The sequence below is a fragment of the Truncatella angustata genome, assembly GCF_020726525.1.
Source record: "Truncatella angustata strain MPI-SDFR-AT-0073 chromosome Unknown BKA67scaffold_9, whole genome shotgun sequence".
Taxonomy (NCBI): domain Eukaryota; kingdom Fungi; phylum Ascomycota; class Sordariomycetes; order Amphisphaeriales; family Sporocadaceae; genus Truncatella; species Truncatella angustata.
The window spans coordinates 1256123-1272052 of NW_025763389.1; the positions used below are offsets into that span (position 1 = coordinate 1256123).

Consider the following 15930-nt stretch of genomic DNA (forward strand, 5'->3'; position numbering starts at 1 on the left):
GGCTCTCCGGAGGTGCTTGCAAATCTGTTGGGCAGCAATGGCATGAGTTACGGCCGTGTAGATAGAGAGAGGTCTGTCTACGTGGTTGTTAAGAGCAATCGGAACCATTTTAAGAAGTTAGGGAGAAAAGGGGGGGGAGGGAGTGGACGATGGCATTTTCTGCATTGCATTGCATTGCATGGCCAAAAAAAAAATTTAGTTTCTTGTGATCAAATCCAGCCAAACCTCCGATCTCCTGCAGAATCGTCCGTGGCTACGCTGATAAGGAAGTTGCTTTTTGCTTCCTCCTCCTCCAGGCCATGCCCCATCGCTTCGCAGCAAGAAACTTGGTCTCACCCAGGGATATATTGCAGTAGCATGTACTGGTACTTGCTTTTCTTCCTTCCTTTTTATTTCATGTGATATGAGGAAGAGGTATTGCGGCATCAAGGGCAATTGCGATAGCTCAGGGAGGGGGAAGGGTGGAGAATATTTACAGTCATTGTTGGCGGAAAAAAGGAAAACAAAAGACTGACAAATTCTCAGAACAGGTCGACAGCGGCGTGAGGCATCGGCGCTGGAACAATATGACCATCTGTGATCCGTGCAGCGATGTGAGCGATCTCTTGTTCGATGGGCATGGGCGGCTGAGTCCAGCGGTGCCTCAAGTCTTGCCAGGGTTGGGTTGTGATTCGAGGTTCTCATTGGCACGAAATTCGTGCTGCCTACATGCAAGGGAAACCTTAAAATATTGTACTCTATAGCTAGTGATAGGCCTAAAGGTTTAAGTTCAAGCAATACGTGATGTTGCTCAACGAGGGACGGCATTGAAGTATACGAGTGACACACGGATGATTGAATTAGTATGATAGATCCACTTCCGCTTTAGACATCCGTATGACGACGAGTATAGCTACATTTTGTCTGCGGCTCTCCCTGAAATCTTTTCATCACACCGGCGGTGGCCAGAAGAGCTTCTCTCTCTGGTCCCGGAGGGTTATCTGAGGATTAGCAAGCATGGATTGCGCGGGAACGGCGCGTCCCTCTCGGGGGTTTAGCTAGTACGTCCATAAACGGGTGCTGAGAAAGGAGTGCGTGTCCCATTGTGGCATCAGGAGGAATAATGTCTATCTGTCAACCACGTTGCCGTGTAACTCAACAGGGTAGTGCTGCATCTATTCGCGGCAGGACGGATTGGTGGCTTGGCTTGTGGGGGGGCGAGGCGGCTTTTCGAGAACTGATGGAATGTTTTGTCACCCGGACTTTGATTCGTTTCCGGGAATCTGGCTCGACGTCTGCAGGTCTCGCCGCTTCTGCAGTAGTCTGATCCATGGCAACTTGGTACTCCTCTCACTAGCCAGCCAGGTACCTGGGTCGACACATAGCGATTGAAACCTTGATACCTGCAACATATGCAAGATCCCGGCATCTGAAGTGAGCGGTGAAATGTGAGATGATCCGAGGCGTTCATAGCCCTGGTTGCCTGATTGCCTTACTCGAAAGACCGGACTGAAGATGGCAACAACAGTAACGATGAGACTGCATAGTAAACAGGTAGCCATATACGCGAACGCCTGGAGCCGTAGTCAAAGTAGGAAGGAAGCAAACAGCTGGAAGTCGTAAAGAAGCATAATCACGAAGCTGTGCTTCCGGTTGTTATGAAAATTCGTCTTCCTGTTGTGTCTGGAAACATTTTCTATAATGCCTCCTCGTCCGCCGCGCCGGTAACGAAAGCTTTCAGAAAACTCCGCCGAGCCATTCCAAATACAACGATCCACCAGCGCGAGACAGAGAATCAGTTTCCGATCGAGCCTTGAAACTGACCGGTCAAAGGATCTGGCATGGTGGAATTGTGACAGGTCATATCCATCATAAACCTTAGTCGATTGCTTCATCAGATCGCATTTTCTTTCAACTCTTCTTCGGTGATCCATGATCACCCGCAGGATTGCGTTGTCACCAAGAAGGTTCGATTGGTCACTGACTTGATCGAGTAAGATCCGCCAGCTGGTCAATCAATATCTGGGGTTTTATTTTATTACAGAAATAGTTGAAGTAGAGTTGTGATGTGCTTCTTGATTATGCGTTTGACTACTAAGGTGCGCTATGACCAGGCGCTATTGCATGAACACGCCACATGATTTGACTGACGACGCGCTGCAAGCCCGCCGAGTAGAGCATTGTGAGGTGTCTGTCATATCTCGCTTTTACGATGGTCTTTCAGGTAGCATTCCCAGGTTCCAACCGGTTTCGGTGCGAGAACCGATGTGGATCTCGATATCTTCAAATTGCAACATTTAATTGTCGAACCTCGGGAATACCCATAGGGCAATTTCGAATCAACAACGTACCAATCCATCCTCCCCGGCCTCGCAATGATTTCCAGAAACTGCCGCCGGAAGGCTATTAATTTCTGGAGCAGCAGCAACGTTATTACCATCTGAGATAACAAAAGATTGTGGGGTTTGCGCAACACGTGTGATCTGATGTATTTGACACGCACTATTCAGGGAAATGCAACACACAGGAGGCAAGGGGCTTGCTTGCTTCGACGAATATACTCGAGGGCCCGTGGGGGCAAGCGCAGCTTCAGCGCACAGAGGCCAACGTTAGTCTAATGGCAGCTCTCCAGAAGCAGGATCGCCCCCGTTGTCAGTCCTAGCCTTGGCTATCGATCAAAAGTTGTATTTAAACCTCGGGATGCAGATGGCAGATGGCAGATGGAAGTAGTGGACTGATTGCTCTTGTTGCTAATATGGCCTAATCTGCGTTATGTTAGATTATTGTCCAGACTAGGGCTTTCGAGCAAAGTTGGTTGTTGCGACGGGAATAGTCCATTGGCCCCGTTTAATTCGCAGTTTGGCACTGGGTGTGCTGGAAGTTGGAAAGCTGCCGGCCGTAAAGATTGATCGGAGGGGCTTGCACCCTGCAGGATCGATCTCGAAACGCAAATCAACTGTGAATCGGCCAGGGTGGTTGCTGGCCAGGTTAAAAGTATTATGTCTGTGGAGATGCTGCCTTGAAGATGCCTTAGATGCTGCTTTAGTTCCTGGGCTTAAGTGCAAAGGTGGAGTTCACAGGCAAGAGAAAATAGACCTGTCGTAAAGTACGCCGGCAATCGACCCATACGTGCCATGAGCTGAATCTCGGGGGTTTGTTCTTTCAACTGCTACAGTTGCATACAGACTGCAAGCAAATCTGATGAGTGTTGTTTCCATCTACCCAATGGGCGATACATGGCAACGCGGTGTACCTGTTTCGCACATATCGCAGTATACTTCGACCTGCATCAGAACCCACCAAATAGGTCTTAGCTCTAGTGTGCAGCTTTTGAAGATGCAACCATGGGGTTTGGTTGGCTTTCCAGGTGTCTGGAACTTGATCCCGGCAGATCCTTTGTCACATCGCTCACGATTGGATCTCCTATCAAGAACCGGGGAGGATCGCAAACACCGTTTTTGCTTTTTTAGTTCTTCTGGTCACCCTGACCCATCATGGCCACGGTATCCCTGGTATATGGCCGATCAGACCGTCTCTGTTCGAGCCAATCAAGTTGCCCTTCAGCTCAGCTTCAATCACAGGCAGAGCTGCCAAGTCCCTCGATTCCTTTTGTACGTCTGTTGCTCCATGAGCGCCAAAACCCCACTCTCCAGGGACGGAAGCTCCCCATACCTAGCGTCATCCTCTACTCGGATGCTTTCTGTGTTGAGTGATTGCCGAATGATTACAAGGCGCTGCTGGCTCCCTAGACTGTGCTGTCTGAGGGGAAACTTCATTTGCCCGTTCTCCATTATCACTATCTTGTCCGATGTTCTTGCTGCTATGTGGCCCACAATGTACCCTTTGCTCCTGCGCCTAGCCTTCCTTGACATGTTTCCCATTGCTCCCATGCTCGGCGGATGCTTGCACTTCAACTAAATGGCTGGCCGGCATCTGTCACTTCCTATCCACAAGGACTTGCGCACAAGCCGTAACCGGCGGGGGAAAGTTTATGATAGTTCAGGCTGCTTCGTTTTCCTTTTTTGTTTTCTTCGACTGAGCACCTCACCGGTCCCCATTCCCTATTACAAAGAGCTTACAACGAGTATAAATATCGACGTGTGCCCTCATGAGATTCCCTCTACACCAAGCTGACAATACACTTCTCCAACTTCCTTCCATTCACTTCACCCATCCAAGGCTCATTGGCTATTGTTTCTGAAAGCTCCAAATCATACACAACTTATCAATCCCAACTCGGATAAACTTCACAATGGCGCTGCCTCCTTGCGACAGTCAACTCTCGATGGGCTCAGCCCACCCTGAATCAAAGCGTCTGACTCAGCACAGCTGCCCCAAAATCAATGAATCAGTATGTCCGACTTAACGTGATCACATTCGATAACTAACTGCGCCCATAGACGCCCGGCGTTAGATGTGCTACTTGTGCCTCGAGAGGCAGGGAACAATGGGTTTTGCCTGGCCGACCCTGTCCCATCTGCGGTACACCAGCCTTGTAATCTGCTCGAACTTGTGGGTCTGGAGTTCTTCATTCATGTGACTATCGATGTCACTAACCATGGTCAGATTTCTGGAGGCAAGAGCTATCCAATATCACAATCTATACCTCTACTACCCTTCATCGGGATCCCTCAATTGTCTGAATTCTTGAGAAGCGGCGTTTCTGGGGGGGAAAAAAGCATTGCATATTAATGATGTGGAACTATGGCCGGATGGGAGTCGCCGGCTAGAGAGGGCGTTGCAAAATTGCTATCATGGGTTCGGGTTTGGCGCATTGTGTTCATTGAGAGCATGTCTCGATCAATTTCTGATTTGGAGGGCATCGGGGCATCAGCATTGCAGATTGTGGCTTTTCTCGTCCATTGGTCATAAGCGGTTGCTAGAAATACTTAGAGATATAATGTTACATGCCGTAAAGCACTCCGATCAGTCGCAGTTTTTAATTGAAGCCGTTGAGAGCCTGAGACAGTCAAGTGAAAACATCATGGCTAGCACGCGCACAAGTCCAACGACCTAACCTTAGTCCAGTGAACAAGTGACAAGAATGACCACGCAAGAAGTCAAATCGGTTCGAACCAATTTCTTTGGCACCAAACGATTGAAACTGTTGCCTATATCCTGGACAGGCAGTCTTCTTATATTCGAAGGCGGTAACGCTCAGGAGATGTGATTAGTGTTACCCAACTGAATGAGCACAGTTGATCAAGAAACCTAGACTAGTCTAGTGGTTAATCAGCTTGGGATAGTCAGCTTGCAACTCGGGATACCAGGCGAACGATGTGACGCTCGTGGCCTGAAAAGACAAGTGGTTGATCAGATGGTTTTATAAGACTGGCCAATTAATCATCTGCCGCGCTTGCCCTAGCTGATGATAACAAATGAAAGCTCATGCTGAGCTAGGTCTTATCAACTCAAACCCTGTGTAGTCTCGACAGAAAGTTTGCCATGACCTGAAGTAGACTAACCTAAGGTTAGGCTAGCCTCGGTACCAATACATAATTGCATAGCTGGATATGACTGCAGCCCTATCCCAGGTGCTGCAAAATAAATCCGTACTTTAGTATCATATGTGCAAGCCCAATTCCATGTAAATTTTCTGGCAAGATAAGTAATGAGCAGGGGCAGTATGGCAGGCTTTGCCATAGCATATCGCCGATGGAACAATAGGCAAATAGGCCATTGACGGGAACATGATTCGTCAGCAGATGCCCTTAAGTATGGGGTTATAGCCAATCAATTGAAGTCATATAGATGGAAAATCTGGGGAAAAGTCGGGACCCTCAAGATCCCCCGAGTCCGTGAGGTCGCTTTTCTCTACTGTAAGGTTATTGTCCTTTGTAACTGCCGGAACCCCGCCTCCACTTCTTCCGTAACCTGTCCCGCGGCATTCCTCTCTGCCACCGTGCCTCATCGCGCATCGTCGCAGCCACGATAGCCTGCTATACATGTATATGTCAATATGACGGAGCAAAATGGCATGGATATACTTTGCGATGCCGTAGAGTCCGATCTTCTGACTTCTTTCTTGGCCCCTTCGCCGCAAGAGCAGCGCAGCACAAAGCGCGTCAAGGTGGCCGACGATGGTGCATCCCCGCCTGCTTCACCACACATTTGCCATATCTGCAAAAGGGTATATGAAAGGTACGACCGACCCGTAGTCCTGGACTTGTTGAAAGCATGAGAATGTGACTCGTTGCTGATCATAAAATGTGTAGAGCGGACCACCTGACAAGACATTTGCGATCGCGTCCGTCCCAGCACCCAGAACCATTATACGCTACAACATCCGACTGACTCTCCTCCTCAGATGAGAACGCGCGTCCATACCAATGTTCACGGTGTCCGAAGCGATTCAATCGAGCGTCAGTACCATTGTCCTATTGTGTACACGGTATAATGGGCTGACAGTCTCTAGTGACCTGCTAACACGACACGAGACAACACACGACAGGGATGACGGCGGAAAAGGCAAGTCCATTATACGGAGAAGTGATCGCGCAGCAGAAGCTTGTGTAAACTGTGCTGCCTCCAAAGCGAAATGTGACGACCAAAAGCCCTGTGGCAGATGCCGAAGCAAGAGCTTAGCGTGTCAAACTTTTACCAAGCGCGGCTCAGCATACGGCAACTCGGACGGTATGTCTTCCAAATATTCGGTCACTTTGATCCTCCTTCTGTTGACGGGGGCTAAAATAGTTGGCTTTGTGCAGCCGACCTAACTGTTATATCAGCACCAACAGCCGAGCCATCCTCGGATAGCCCAGGGATGACAAGTAATTCGGCCACAACGGTCGACACTCATAACGGGATGTCTTTTCACACGGAGCGCAGAGTACAGTTTCTTTCGGATCAGAGCTTGGAAGTAGAGAATAGCGTTACGGCGACTTCGTTCAGTACGGATTTTGTGCCGCAACCGTTGGCCGCGGACGACATGTTCTACTTCAATCCTACTCACAGTTTCTATCCGGATATGGACTTTACTACTTCTTGGGAGCTCAATTTTGACAGCTACACTATACCGCAGGTTGATCTGATAGGACCGAGTCCCCAGTCATCTACTACGTCTGCAACTAAGCATCCAGTACGCGATCCTAATCGCGGCTATGCGGCATTCAAAAGATCACCATGGCTCTGGGAACCGAAGACAAAAGACTCACTCGGAAATGAGCAAGAGGGCTTGATGTTTAACGAAAAGTCTATCGCGCATTCTCCAGCCTACGAAAAGATGCTAGCCTCCAGCACCAACAAGCGTTTAAAGATGGATCCAACAATCCGAGACAAGCTGTTTGCTCTAGTCTTATCCCAGCATAAACACCCTACCAAAGTACCCTCGTTTCCTAGCCTAGATCTGCTCAATTATCTGCTACAAACGTATTTTGTTCAGGATGACTACCAGACGGACAGTTGGATACACTCAGCTTCTTTCGACCCTTCGTCTGCTATACCCGAGCTCTTGGGAGCTTTAATATCAAGCGGTGCGACATTCATCGCAGACCCTGCGATCTGGCAATTTGGTCTTGCTCTGCAGGAAGTTGTGAGAATGGGACTTTCTGTAGTGGTACGAGGCTGAGCAAACTTTGACGCTTGCAAGTCATGCTGATAACTTGCAGTTCGAAAACAATAATTCCAAAACCAGGGATCTCCAGTGCCTTCAGGCTTTCATATTGGAACTCGATATAGGCTTATGGAGTGGCTTCAAACGTAAGATGGAGATGGCAGAGAGCTTTCTCCTGCCCCCGGTCACCGTAAGTTAGAATGGGTCATTGGCATGTAAGTCATATGCTTACACTTGATAGATGATGCGACGCGCCGGGACATTCTCTACACCAGCTGACACGCCGTACCTCGTCCCTTCTCCAAAAGACTCGCTCGAAGAAGTTGAGGCGAAGTGGCAGAAATTCATCAAACGAGAGTCTTACAAGAGGTAAATAACCATGGTACCAACCGTGGTTGGACCACAAACTAATGCGACCTAGACTTGCTCTCCACGTGTACTTCCATGATGGCCAGGCTTCTGTCGCATTACAGAATAAGCCACTCATGTCATATACCGAGCTGTCCTTCAGCCTCCCAGCATCTCGAGATCTGTGGCGGGCACCGACCGCTGAGGCTTGGAGGGAGATCTACCTTCGAAAGAAGCCATTACCTTCCGGCATTACGCTTCCGAAGGTGAATGAGCTCATGCATTCCATCACGCTACTCGACACGTTTGAAGAGTTTGTGGATATGGAGCTTTGTTACAGTGCCGTATTGTACGGATTCTGGGGCCAGATAACTGCATACAGAGAAGCAGTACGATTTTACGACCATCACTCAACGGCAGACAATCGCCGAGCATCTGTCACCCATCGTCTTTGGCTGACTTCTCAGCATCAAGAACTCTACCGCGATGTGTCAGAGTTCGCCATGCTTATTAGTAGCTCCCCAAAGCTGGCAACACAGTTGTCAGTTGTGGCAGAATTGTTCATGATGATTTTGCACGTCTCACCTGATGAGCTTCAGCGCTTCGCAGGCAAACACGGTGAGGATGAAGCAAGACATGCTGGTGGAAATCTAGAAGACAACTGGGCTGGCAGCCGAGACGCGCGTCACGCCGTATGGCATGCTGGCCAGGTGATTCGCAACGGACGAATACTGCCTCCTGCATCTTTGCGAGGGTTCAATGCTATTGCCGTCTATTACGCATCGCTGGCCCTATGGATTTATGGTCTTCTGTCGTGCTCCAACTCTACCCAAGGACAAAGACCACCGCAAATGCTTGCGCCGCCGACTTATGTGCTGGTAGACGGCAACGAGAGCAGGGAGACCCGCGCTTTTCTCCAATTGGACAAGGGAATACCGGGCATCACTCTCAACGGCGATGTTCACTCTGGCGTTGAGTCCTTATCGAACCCGGGGATGGTCCTGAATGTCACGAGGAATGTCTTCAGAGATAATTATCCTGTCCGCACAGAGCCGTTGCCTCCGCTGGTTGAGAGTCTAGGCAATCTTTTGAGAGACCTTGGAACCGGGCCTGCGGGTCGCGCTTCCAGGGTACAAAGTCGAGCGGCCAGCGAGGACAGAGGGTCGTAGGCAACGGGCGTTTAACGTGAAGGTACTATATATAGAAATTCAGAATTAGCAACTACAGGCCGATGCCTTGCTCAATCTACGGACTGCTTTCTCGGCAAAGGATCTCACATGGCGTCAAAGGGCGTTTACCGGACAGCTGTGCAGGTAGCTATCACTTCAAGGCTTTGAAACCGCAGCAAGACCATGCGGTCGCCGCGTAGTTCGGCTGAGACAACAATTGAGAATTGACGAAAGATGCAATGTTCTCGATAGCTTTGTCGGCATAACGTTTGTTAGTGTCGACCACAGGGGGACAACATCGTGACAGCTGGGCGTTGCGAACTCGGGCCGCAAGACTGCGATAATTGTTTGCAGTGAATATCAACACTGAGATGAGTTTCTCTATTGCAATCGTACCCGTAGTTTAGTTCACCTGTTGATAAATTGTTAGTACCGTCGCTGATGGAAATAATCGGAACATAGACGGTTGTGAATAGAGTGACTGGCATCTGTAATGTTGTGACAATGTTAGGTCTGTTAGCCAGTCAACTGTCAGTCTTCTGATCTGGACGAGCACGACTAATCGCGACGATGAGGTATAGGGAGAGAGTACTAGTCAAATCTTTTTGCAATGAGACGCGCGGGCTCAGTTAATCCAGTCGCTGGCAGAACTGTAGCAGCCGTGTCTTATTGCAATATAGTTTGACTAGTACTCTCTCTCGAAGAGCCACCGTCGATCAACAGATGATCGAATACCATCTGCTTCGCAGGAGGAATGGTTGCTCGATAACACCAAAAAACGCGCAAGAGAAATTTCGAAACCGTCATCCATCCATACATACCTAGGAAGTATCATACATAGATCCATGAAGCAACGACCATTGGCACCCAGTCGTTACATGCATATATCTACACGAAGCCTTGTTTCCGGGCGCAACGGTCATGCTAATATGTGTTCACACGAGCGATTTCCAAGCTATACGACATTAAAGAAGAGGGTAAATATAAAAAAAATAATATAAAACTAAGAAGGTTGTCCCACGACTAGATTGATGTATCACCCTAGGATAACAAATGGCCGCAGAACGTGCGGGTCCGGAACAGTTCAGCTCACAGCCGACCCATCTGCACTACCAGGGAATCCTTGTACAGAGTTGACTGATGCGAGTGGCGTCTAGCTCATGTGGACCGCCGTCTGTATGTTTGTGCACAGCTTTGCTGTTCATGCGAAACGCTGGCTTGAATAAGAACAGACACCAATTGAACTTGATAATATACGTCACTGAGCGGGCAGCTATGAGGGATCAACACGATTCATTACGGTGGGCTGGCTCGTTGGCACAGGTCCCTGCTTGGTCTTTGATCTGGTGGCATGCATGAAATCATCTGAGCCGAATGGTGACCTCGATATGGGCTGTACGACCCTTCACAAGTTACAGATGTGCAGCACGTTGACTTTGAATAAGTTTATATTCCAAATATGCTAAATACTTCTGAGCCTCTGCTGACTGGCCCCGGTGACCTGTGGATATAATGATAGGTTTAGTGTCTCTGAAACACCTTTCGTGTGCAATGGTATAATTCTGATTTTACTCGTAAACCCATTCGTGACTGTTGCTTTGTGCCAAAAACAGAACGCCCGCTAATTGTAAGACCATCAACGCAACCCAATGTATACCATCAACGGAGCAGTGCCAGACCAGGATGAATATGAAGACCTGAGAAAAATGAATGGTGGTGCAGATTGAGATAAAATTCCAATTTGCAGTATGCAAACATGACTCGAAACGCCGGCAATGCGGGATATCATAGACGTTGGGAGTCTCGAATAAAACAAAAACGTAGTATGTACGATGATTTTAACGTCCAAAGGAGAATAATGAGAGAATATGGTTGCTGGCCCATGGACGACTTTCGTGTTGTGAGGTTCAACCCCAGATCGGCGCATTTTTATACGCAGGAGAATTGTAGCTGTGAAGCACACGGTAGGGGGCTGAGACACCGTGGGACCCTAGGCTGTTCGTTCTCGCGTGCCTGCGAGACACATGTGGTGGAAGGCGGCCTTGCTGATCCAGTGACTGTGGCATAGACCGACCACTCCAGGGATCAGCAACGTACGATTGCCCATCTGCGTGCTTCATGGAAGGGAAAGGACCGTTATCTTGGTATAAGCTCTCCTCGTGGAAACGATCGGCTGCTGCTTCAGCCGCTGCCTTAACCTGCTCATAGCTGTACCCGTCATAACTGGATTGGTGACGGAGTACCATAGGCCTGGCAGATTTATGTACATGTAGATGTGACCTCGGCTCCAGAGAAACGGGATTTTGATGGCTAGCCTGGTCTACGGGGGAAGCACCACGGCTATTGTTGACAAACGAACGTTGAGAAAGTGCGCCATGGTCTGTCTGGACCTCCCAATTGGGAAGACGGTGCTCACCCTCCATGGAATTCAAACTTGTTAAGCGTTGTGTGTCGACTGGGGCGGGAGACCGACTAGTGATACAGCGGTCCAAGTTCTCATACACAGCCTGAGCTGGTGGGTAGCTGTGGACATTGTCACGGCTCGACCTTCTTGACAAGAGTGGCTGAAATGTTGGATAGCTGCGCATGTTCTCTCTACTGGATCTCGTACTCAGAGGCAACGCAGTAGGCCCCTGGCCACTAACTGGGGGGGTGGATTGCGCCCGTGAAGGAGGCCTTTTCTGGGAAGAACCTTTATTGCGCGTCCTCATGCTGACAGGTGGCGACCTCGTTCTTTTCATTTGGTCCGTGAGGGGATCTTCAGATAGAGAGGGCACGGAATGTGCAACGCTGATGGCGACGTCCTCAAACCCTAATTTCAAGTGTTGCAGTTCCGAATATGCCTTATTTCCTTGAGCGGCTCTTACTTCGGGCAGAGTCGACTCAAAAGAATCTTTTCGAATCGGTAAGGGCTTACGAGCGATTGCCGTGGGGCTAGAAACGAGTTCAATGGAATTTGATGTCAGTGAGACGTCCGCAGACCAGAAGCTGGCGTCAGATACGCTGTTCACGTCCAGCGCAGCTGCGTCGGCCACTATCTTAGGCAGTGCTGGTACCGCTGGCACTTCGTCGTTTTGACGTTTGCTCTCCACGTTGGTAGTGGGCTCTAAAGCCGCTTTACTATGCTCAGCCATGAGGCCCAGACGCTTCATGGAGAGGGTAAAAGATCCACCCCGCTCATTGAATCTTCCTTTAGGGCGCGAGGGAATGCTGGTTTTGTCGGAGGGTTGAGAGGCCTGGCTTGCAAGGGGCTTGCGAGCACTGTTCAAGAACCGTCCGAACTTCCCGGGCTTGCGATTGCCGCTACCCTCGCTCGAGCCGGATTGAGAGGAGCTTGAACTCTCAGGACTAATCAACGACTGGCCGGTTTCAGGAGGGGTACTGCTCGTCTTGCTTCGACCGTCTTGAACTGAAATCCCCGAGTCATAGGAAACATGACCAAGACGAGAAGCCTCGCCTCCTCGTGGACTGGAAGGTGGAAGATCTTTTGATGCAACGTCCTGAGCTGTCAATTGCTTCTGGGACAAGTGAGGTGGCACACGCGCCTGAGCTTCAGGCCCAGCAACTCCTAAGCCATTCGGATTGGTGTCGGCAGGATTTTCATGCACTGCCGATAACAGATCCTTTAGAGGCGTTTGCGGCGGGTCTTCTGTATCGGCCATGTGCTCTTCCTTCTCGGACACAGACGGCCTCGCGGAGAATGAGCGGAGTGACATATTGGAACTGTAGCCGGAGTCGCTTTTCGCCAGCGCTGCTTGTGCTTGTGGGATTTCCTCGAGAATAGGGGTCGCAACCACTCCGCTATCGGATCTCATCATTTCCCGACTGTTTCTTCCTTCCGATATCAAACGTGGACGAGGCGGCAGAGACTTCGCATTCAAGTCTATACGGACATCCAAGACTTCAGACTGACAGTACTCTGACTGGTCATCCTCGAACAGATCATCCTCCAATGCGGTGTGCTTGCTGGTCGTCAGAAGGCCTGTAGCATGTGCGTCGGAATAGTTCTCCACATCCACCGGGCTCAATTGAATTTCTGGCAGGTACTGTGAGAACTTTGTCGACGCAGGCACTGCAATCATATTGCGGGAAGCCTGCTTTGAAGTTACGAGCGGGCTTAGCAAATGTGTTTTCTGCGGTGTGCGCTCATTGTCGGTGGTAAGCAAGAGTGCTGTCGGAGCACTGTTGGATGGGTAGTCTGATTCGCCTGCAAAGTAACTGTCTCTCTCAGTTCGCTCCTGAAGTGAAGGCAACATATCCATGGGAGTTTCGACGGCCGGGCTCATCGCTGGGCTACCATTTGTGATTCGCAAAGACCCTATCTTGAAAGCGCCAATGTGGCCATAGTCCTCGTCGCAGGGAGTCGTCGCACGGGGGAATGAGTCAGGATTGATGCTCAGTGGCGGAATTGAAAGGATGCTACCGGCTATGGAATCTAAGGAATCCCGGCGAGCTGGTGTTGACGGCAGACTGAATCTCGCATACGACTTCCGTGGCATTGCCGGTACTGCCGGTACTGGTGGCGGTGGTGCTGGTGCTCTAGTGGCCACTCCAGGCGTCGCGATAAGCGATTTCCTCCTCATGGGCACATACAATGATACATCGGAGCTCGCCCTCCCAATGTTAGCATTTGCGGTTTTGTCTCCAACGGGGGACTGAATCGAAGCTCTTCGTTGAGGGCGTACAGCCTGGAAACAGCTCTCTGAGGCTATCGAGTTCTTTTCGTAGGCCGGTTCCTCCACCAGGTTCAGCAGTCGCTTTGCTTCGTACGAGTTAAGGTCGTAGGTTACAGAGGTACGACGAGATCCCGCACTCGGCCGGCTACGTATCACCACGCGTTAGTTGCATAAACCCCTCGACAGGACAAACTCAAAGCTTACACAGGAGTGTTCCACACAGCAACATTTGACTGAGCATAGTGCGGCTCGGAGCCGCCTACGATAACTGAATTCGCCCTGCTCGGCCTGGTGCTTTGGGAGGTGTTCTGCACCCCGATGCTATTCTGCCTCCGCCGCGGACTCTGCGAAGGCTGTGATGATCTTGACCGGAACAGGGCTGTAGCTGTGCGGGATATTGAACGAGACCGAGACTTTCTGTTCGTCGTCTCCTCTTTGATCTCGGGAGGGCCTTCCATTGCGGACTCGGTACTGGGAAACATTGGAGATGGAGCTGGCGAGGTGCCATAAGGAAGAGAGGCAGTTCTTGAAACTGAGAAACGCCGTCTTGGGTCAGTCAACCCGATAGGGCCTAATAAGGTGTTGGTCTCATGACTGCCGACTCGGGGTTTTGCCAGCTTATAAGTTGTTCTCCGGCCCTCCTCGACCGAGGCTGTATTACCCATGTTGGGCAGGTGAGGCGAGGAGGGTGCCGGAGGAGCGGCTCAAGTGTGCTATGCGTTGAATCATAGGTTCATTCCGCGAGTAAGGGAGGTTTCGATGGGCAGAGACCTTCGGAGCCTTGGGTATGAACACAGAGCACACTGATGGGTGAGCGCAAGGAGTCTCTGGTTACGGCTGGCTGGTTCGGGTGCATGAACAGAAGTGTCGGGGGTTCCAGGACGATGGTGGAACAGGGACAAGCCAACAATGTGTCAAACAAGGGACAGTGCTATGTTGCTACCAGACTGAGCGTATTGGAATTGAATTTCTTCTCTTTTTTTTTTTCCCCTTTCCCTCTTTCTACCTGATTTCGCTCATAATGATCTAAAACATGAGATGGGCAAGGCGAGACAAGACAGCAAGGAACGTGGAAAGCGATGGGCTGGTGGGTTCGTCGCCTATCATGTAGAAACCTGCAAAGGCGGTGGGTTGCAGTTGGTTTCCGGTTCTTGGTGGAATGGGGATTGTGAATCGCGATGTGTAGGCGGATTTAACAGGGAACTTGGCGCTACATGGAGCGCCAGCCCTTCTGGGTGATGTTGAAGGTAGCCTTCTAACGACTCTGAGTATAGGGCCTGTGAGTCGCTATCGCTGGCGTCTCAATCCCATCCCTGTCGGTGCTCCACGGGGTTGAGAGAAGACCAGTGAAGTGAAAGCTTGCCGGAGCGGAGCCTCGCACCCTTGACGAGTTGCAGCTAAAGTACAACTAAGTTTACCAACGCTACTGTAATGGAGCTGCAGCCAGACTAGCTGTAGCAGCAACTGTAGCAGTGCAGTGGCTGTAGCCGTAACCGTTAAATCCGGATTCTACAGTGCATGCCAACGAAACCTTGTGCCGCTTTGTTTAGAACCACGAATTCAACCATCACGGGTGGCCAATCTCGTTAATCCAAGTGACCCTAATCGGAAGGCATGATACAGAAAGCAAATGCGGGAAACACGATGGAAACTATGGATTCAATCTCCTTTGGTTATTAACCAAGACTGTGCGTGCCGCCCAGGGGTCGGTTGCGGTTTTGGTTGTTTCAGAAGATGAAGGGGTCACAGTTGCGACTCGTTGCGTGCTCTCGGTAGCCGGCTGTATCTCATGTCATGTCTCCTCCCTTTTGCATATTAACTCTATCTTGTCGCAAAGCATTCGCTGCCAGCGGTGCACTCTTCACCAGCCTCTGTTGGCCATTAACTTAGTCTTTCCTAGTCTGCTTTTGCTAAATCGCGCTCGTAATCATTCACCCTATTAAGTCTATTTCGATGCGAGCTCACCATTTTGGTTATGATCTTACAGAAGCCCTGCAGTTACCGCTTGCTGGCGCCTCAGATTGCGACAACAGTAAAGATGATATGCCCATATTGCATCATTTGTACCCAAAGGTACTTCGGACATGCCAACTTGTAATATCATAGTGGTGCTGTACAAACAAACTTGTAGCAAGAAACATGGTCAAGGGTTCCGGGCCAATTTTGCTTTCGGTTTTTGGGACGATTTGAAAATAGTCTCTGACCA

At 50.0% G+C, this 15930-nt stretch overlaps 3 protein-coding genes across 3 annotated transcripts; 1 reads left to right on the forward strand and 2 right to left on the reverse strand.

Annotated features, from left to right (window-relative positions):
* Positions 1–58: 58 nt before the first annotated feature.
* BKA67DRAFT_419634 (uncharacterized protein) lies at positions 59–949 on the reverse strand. Its single transcript, XM_046096811.1, has one exon. It carries the CDS (start codon positions 805–807, stop codon positions 196–198), a length of 612 nt encoding a protein of 203 aa, XP_045953439.1. The 5' UTR covers positions 808–949; the 3' UTR covers positions 59–195.
* Positions 950–5956: 5007 nt separating this feature from the next.
* On the forward strand, positions 5957–9048 carry BKA67DRAFT_524641 (uncharacterized protein; the record flags this gene model as incomplete). Its single annotated transcript, XM_046098597.1, has 8 exons — positions 5957–6120; positions 6195–6226; positions 6287–6341; positions 6395–6652; positions 6673–7534; positions 7587–7721; positions 7773–7900; positions 7953–9048. The coding sequence occupies 8 exons, from the start codon at positions 5957–5959 to the stop codon at positions 9046–9048; spliced, it is 2730 nt and encodes a 909-aa protein (XP_045953440.1).
* Positions 9049–10955: 1907 nt separating this feature from the next.
* On the reverse strand, positions 10956–14389 carry BKA67DRAFT_663292 (uncharacterized protein; the record flags this gene model as incomplete). The annotated part of the gene is made up of 2 exons (XM_046108155.1): positions 10956–13869; positions 13929–14389. 2 exons carry the CDS (start codon positions 14387–14389, stop codon positions 10956–10958), a joined length of 3375 nt encoding a protein of 1124 aa, XP_045953441.1.
* Positions 14390–15930: the final 1541 nt, after the last annotated feature.

What these genes read in the sequence shown, in the direction of transcription:
- BKA67DRAFT_419634 (XM_046096811.1), bottom strand. Translation starts at nt 807, where the DNA reads ATGCCGTCCCTCGTTGAGCAACATCACGTATTGCTTGAACTTAAACCT.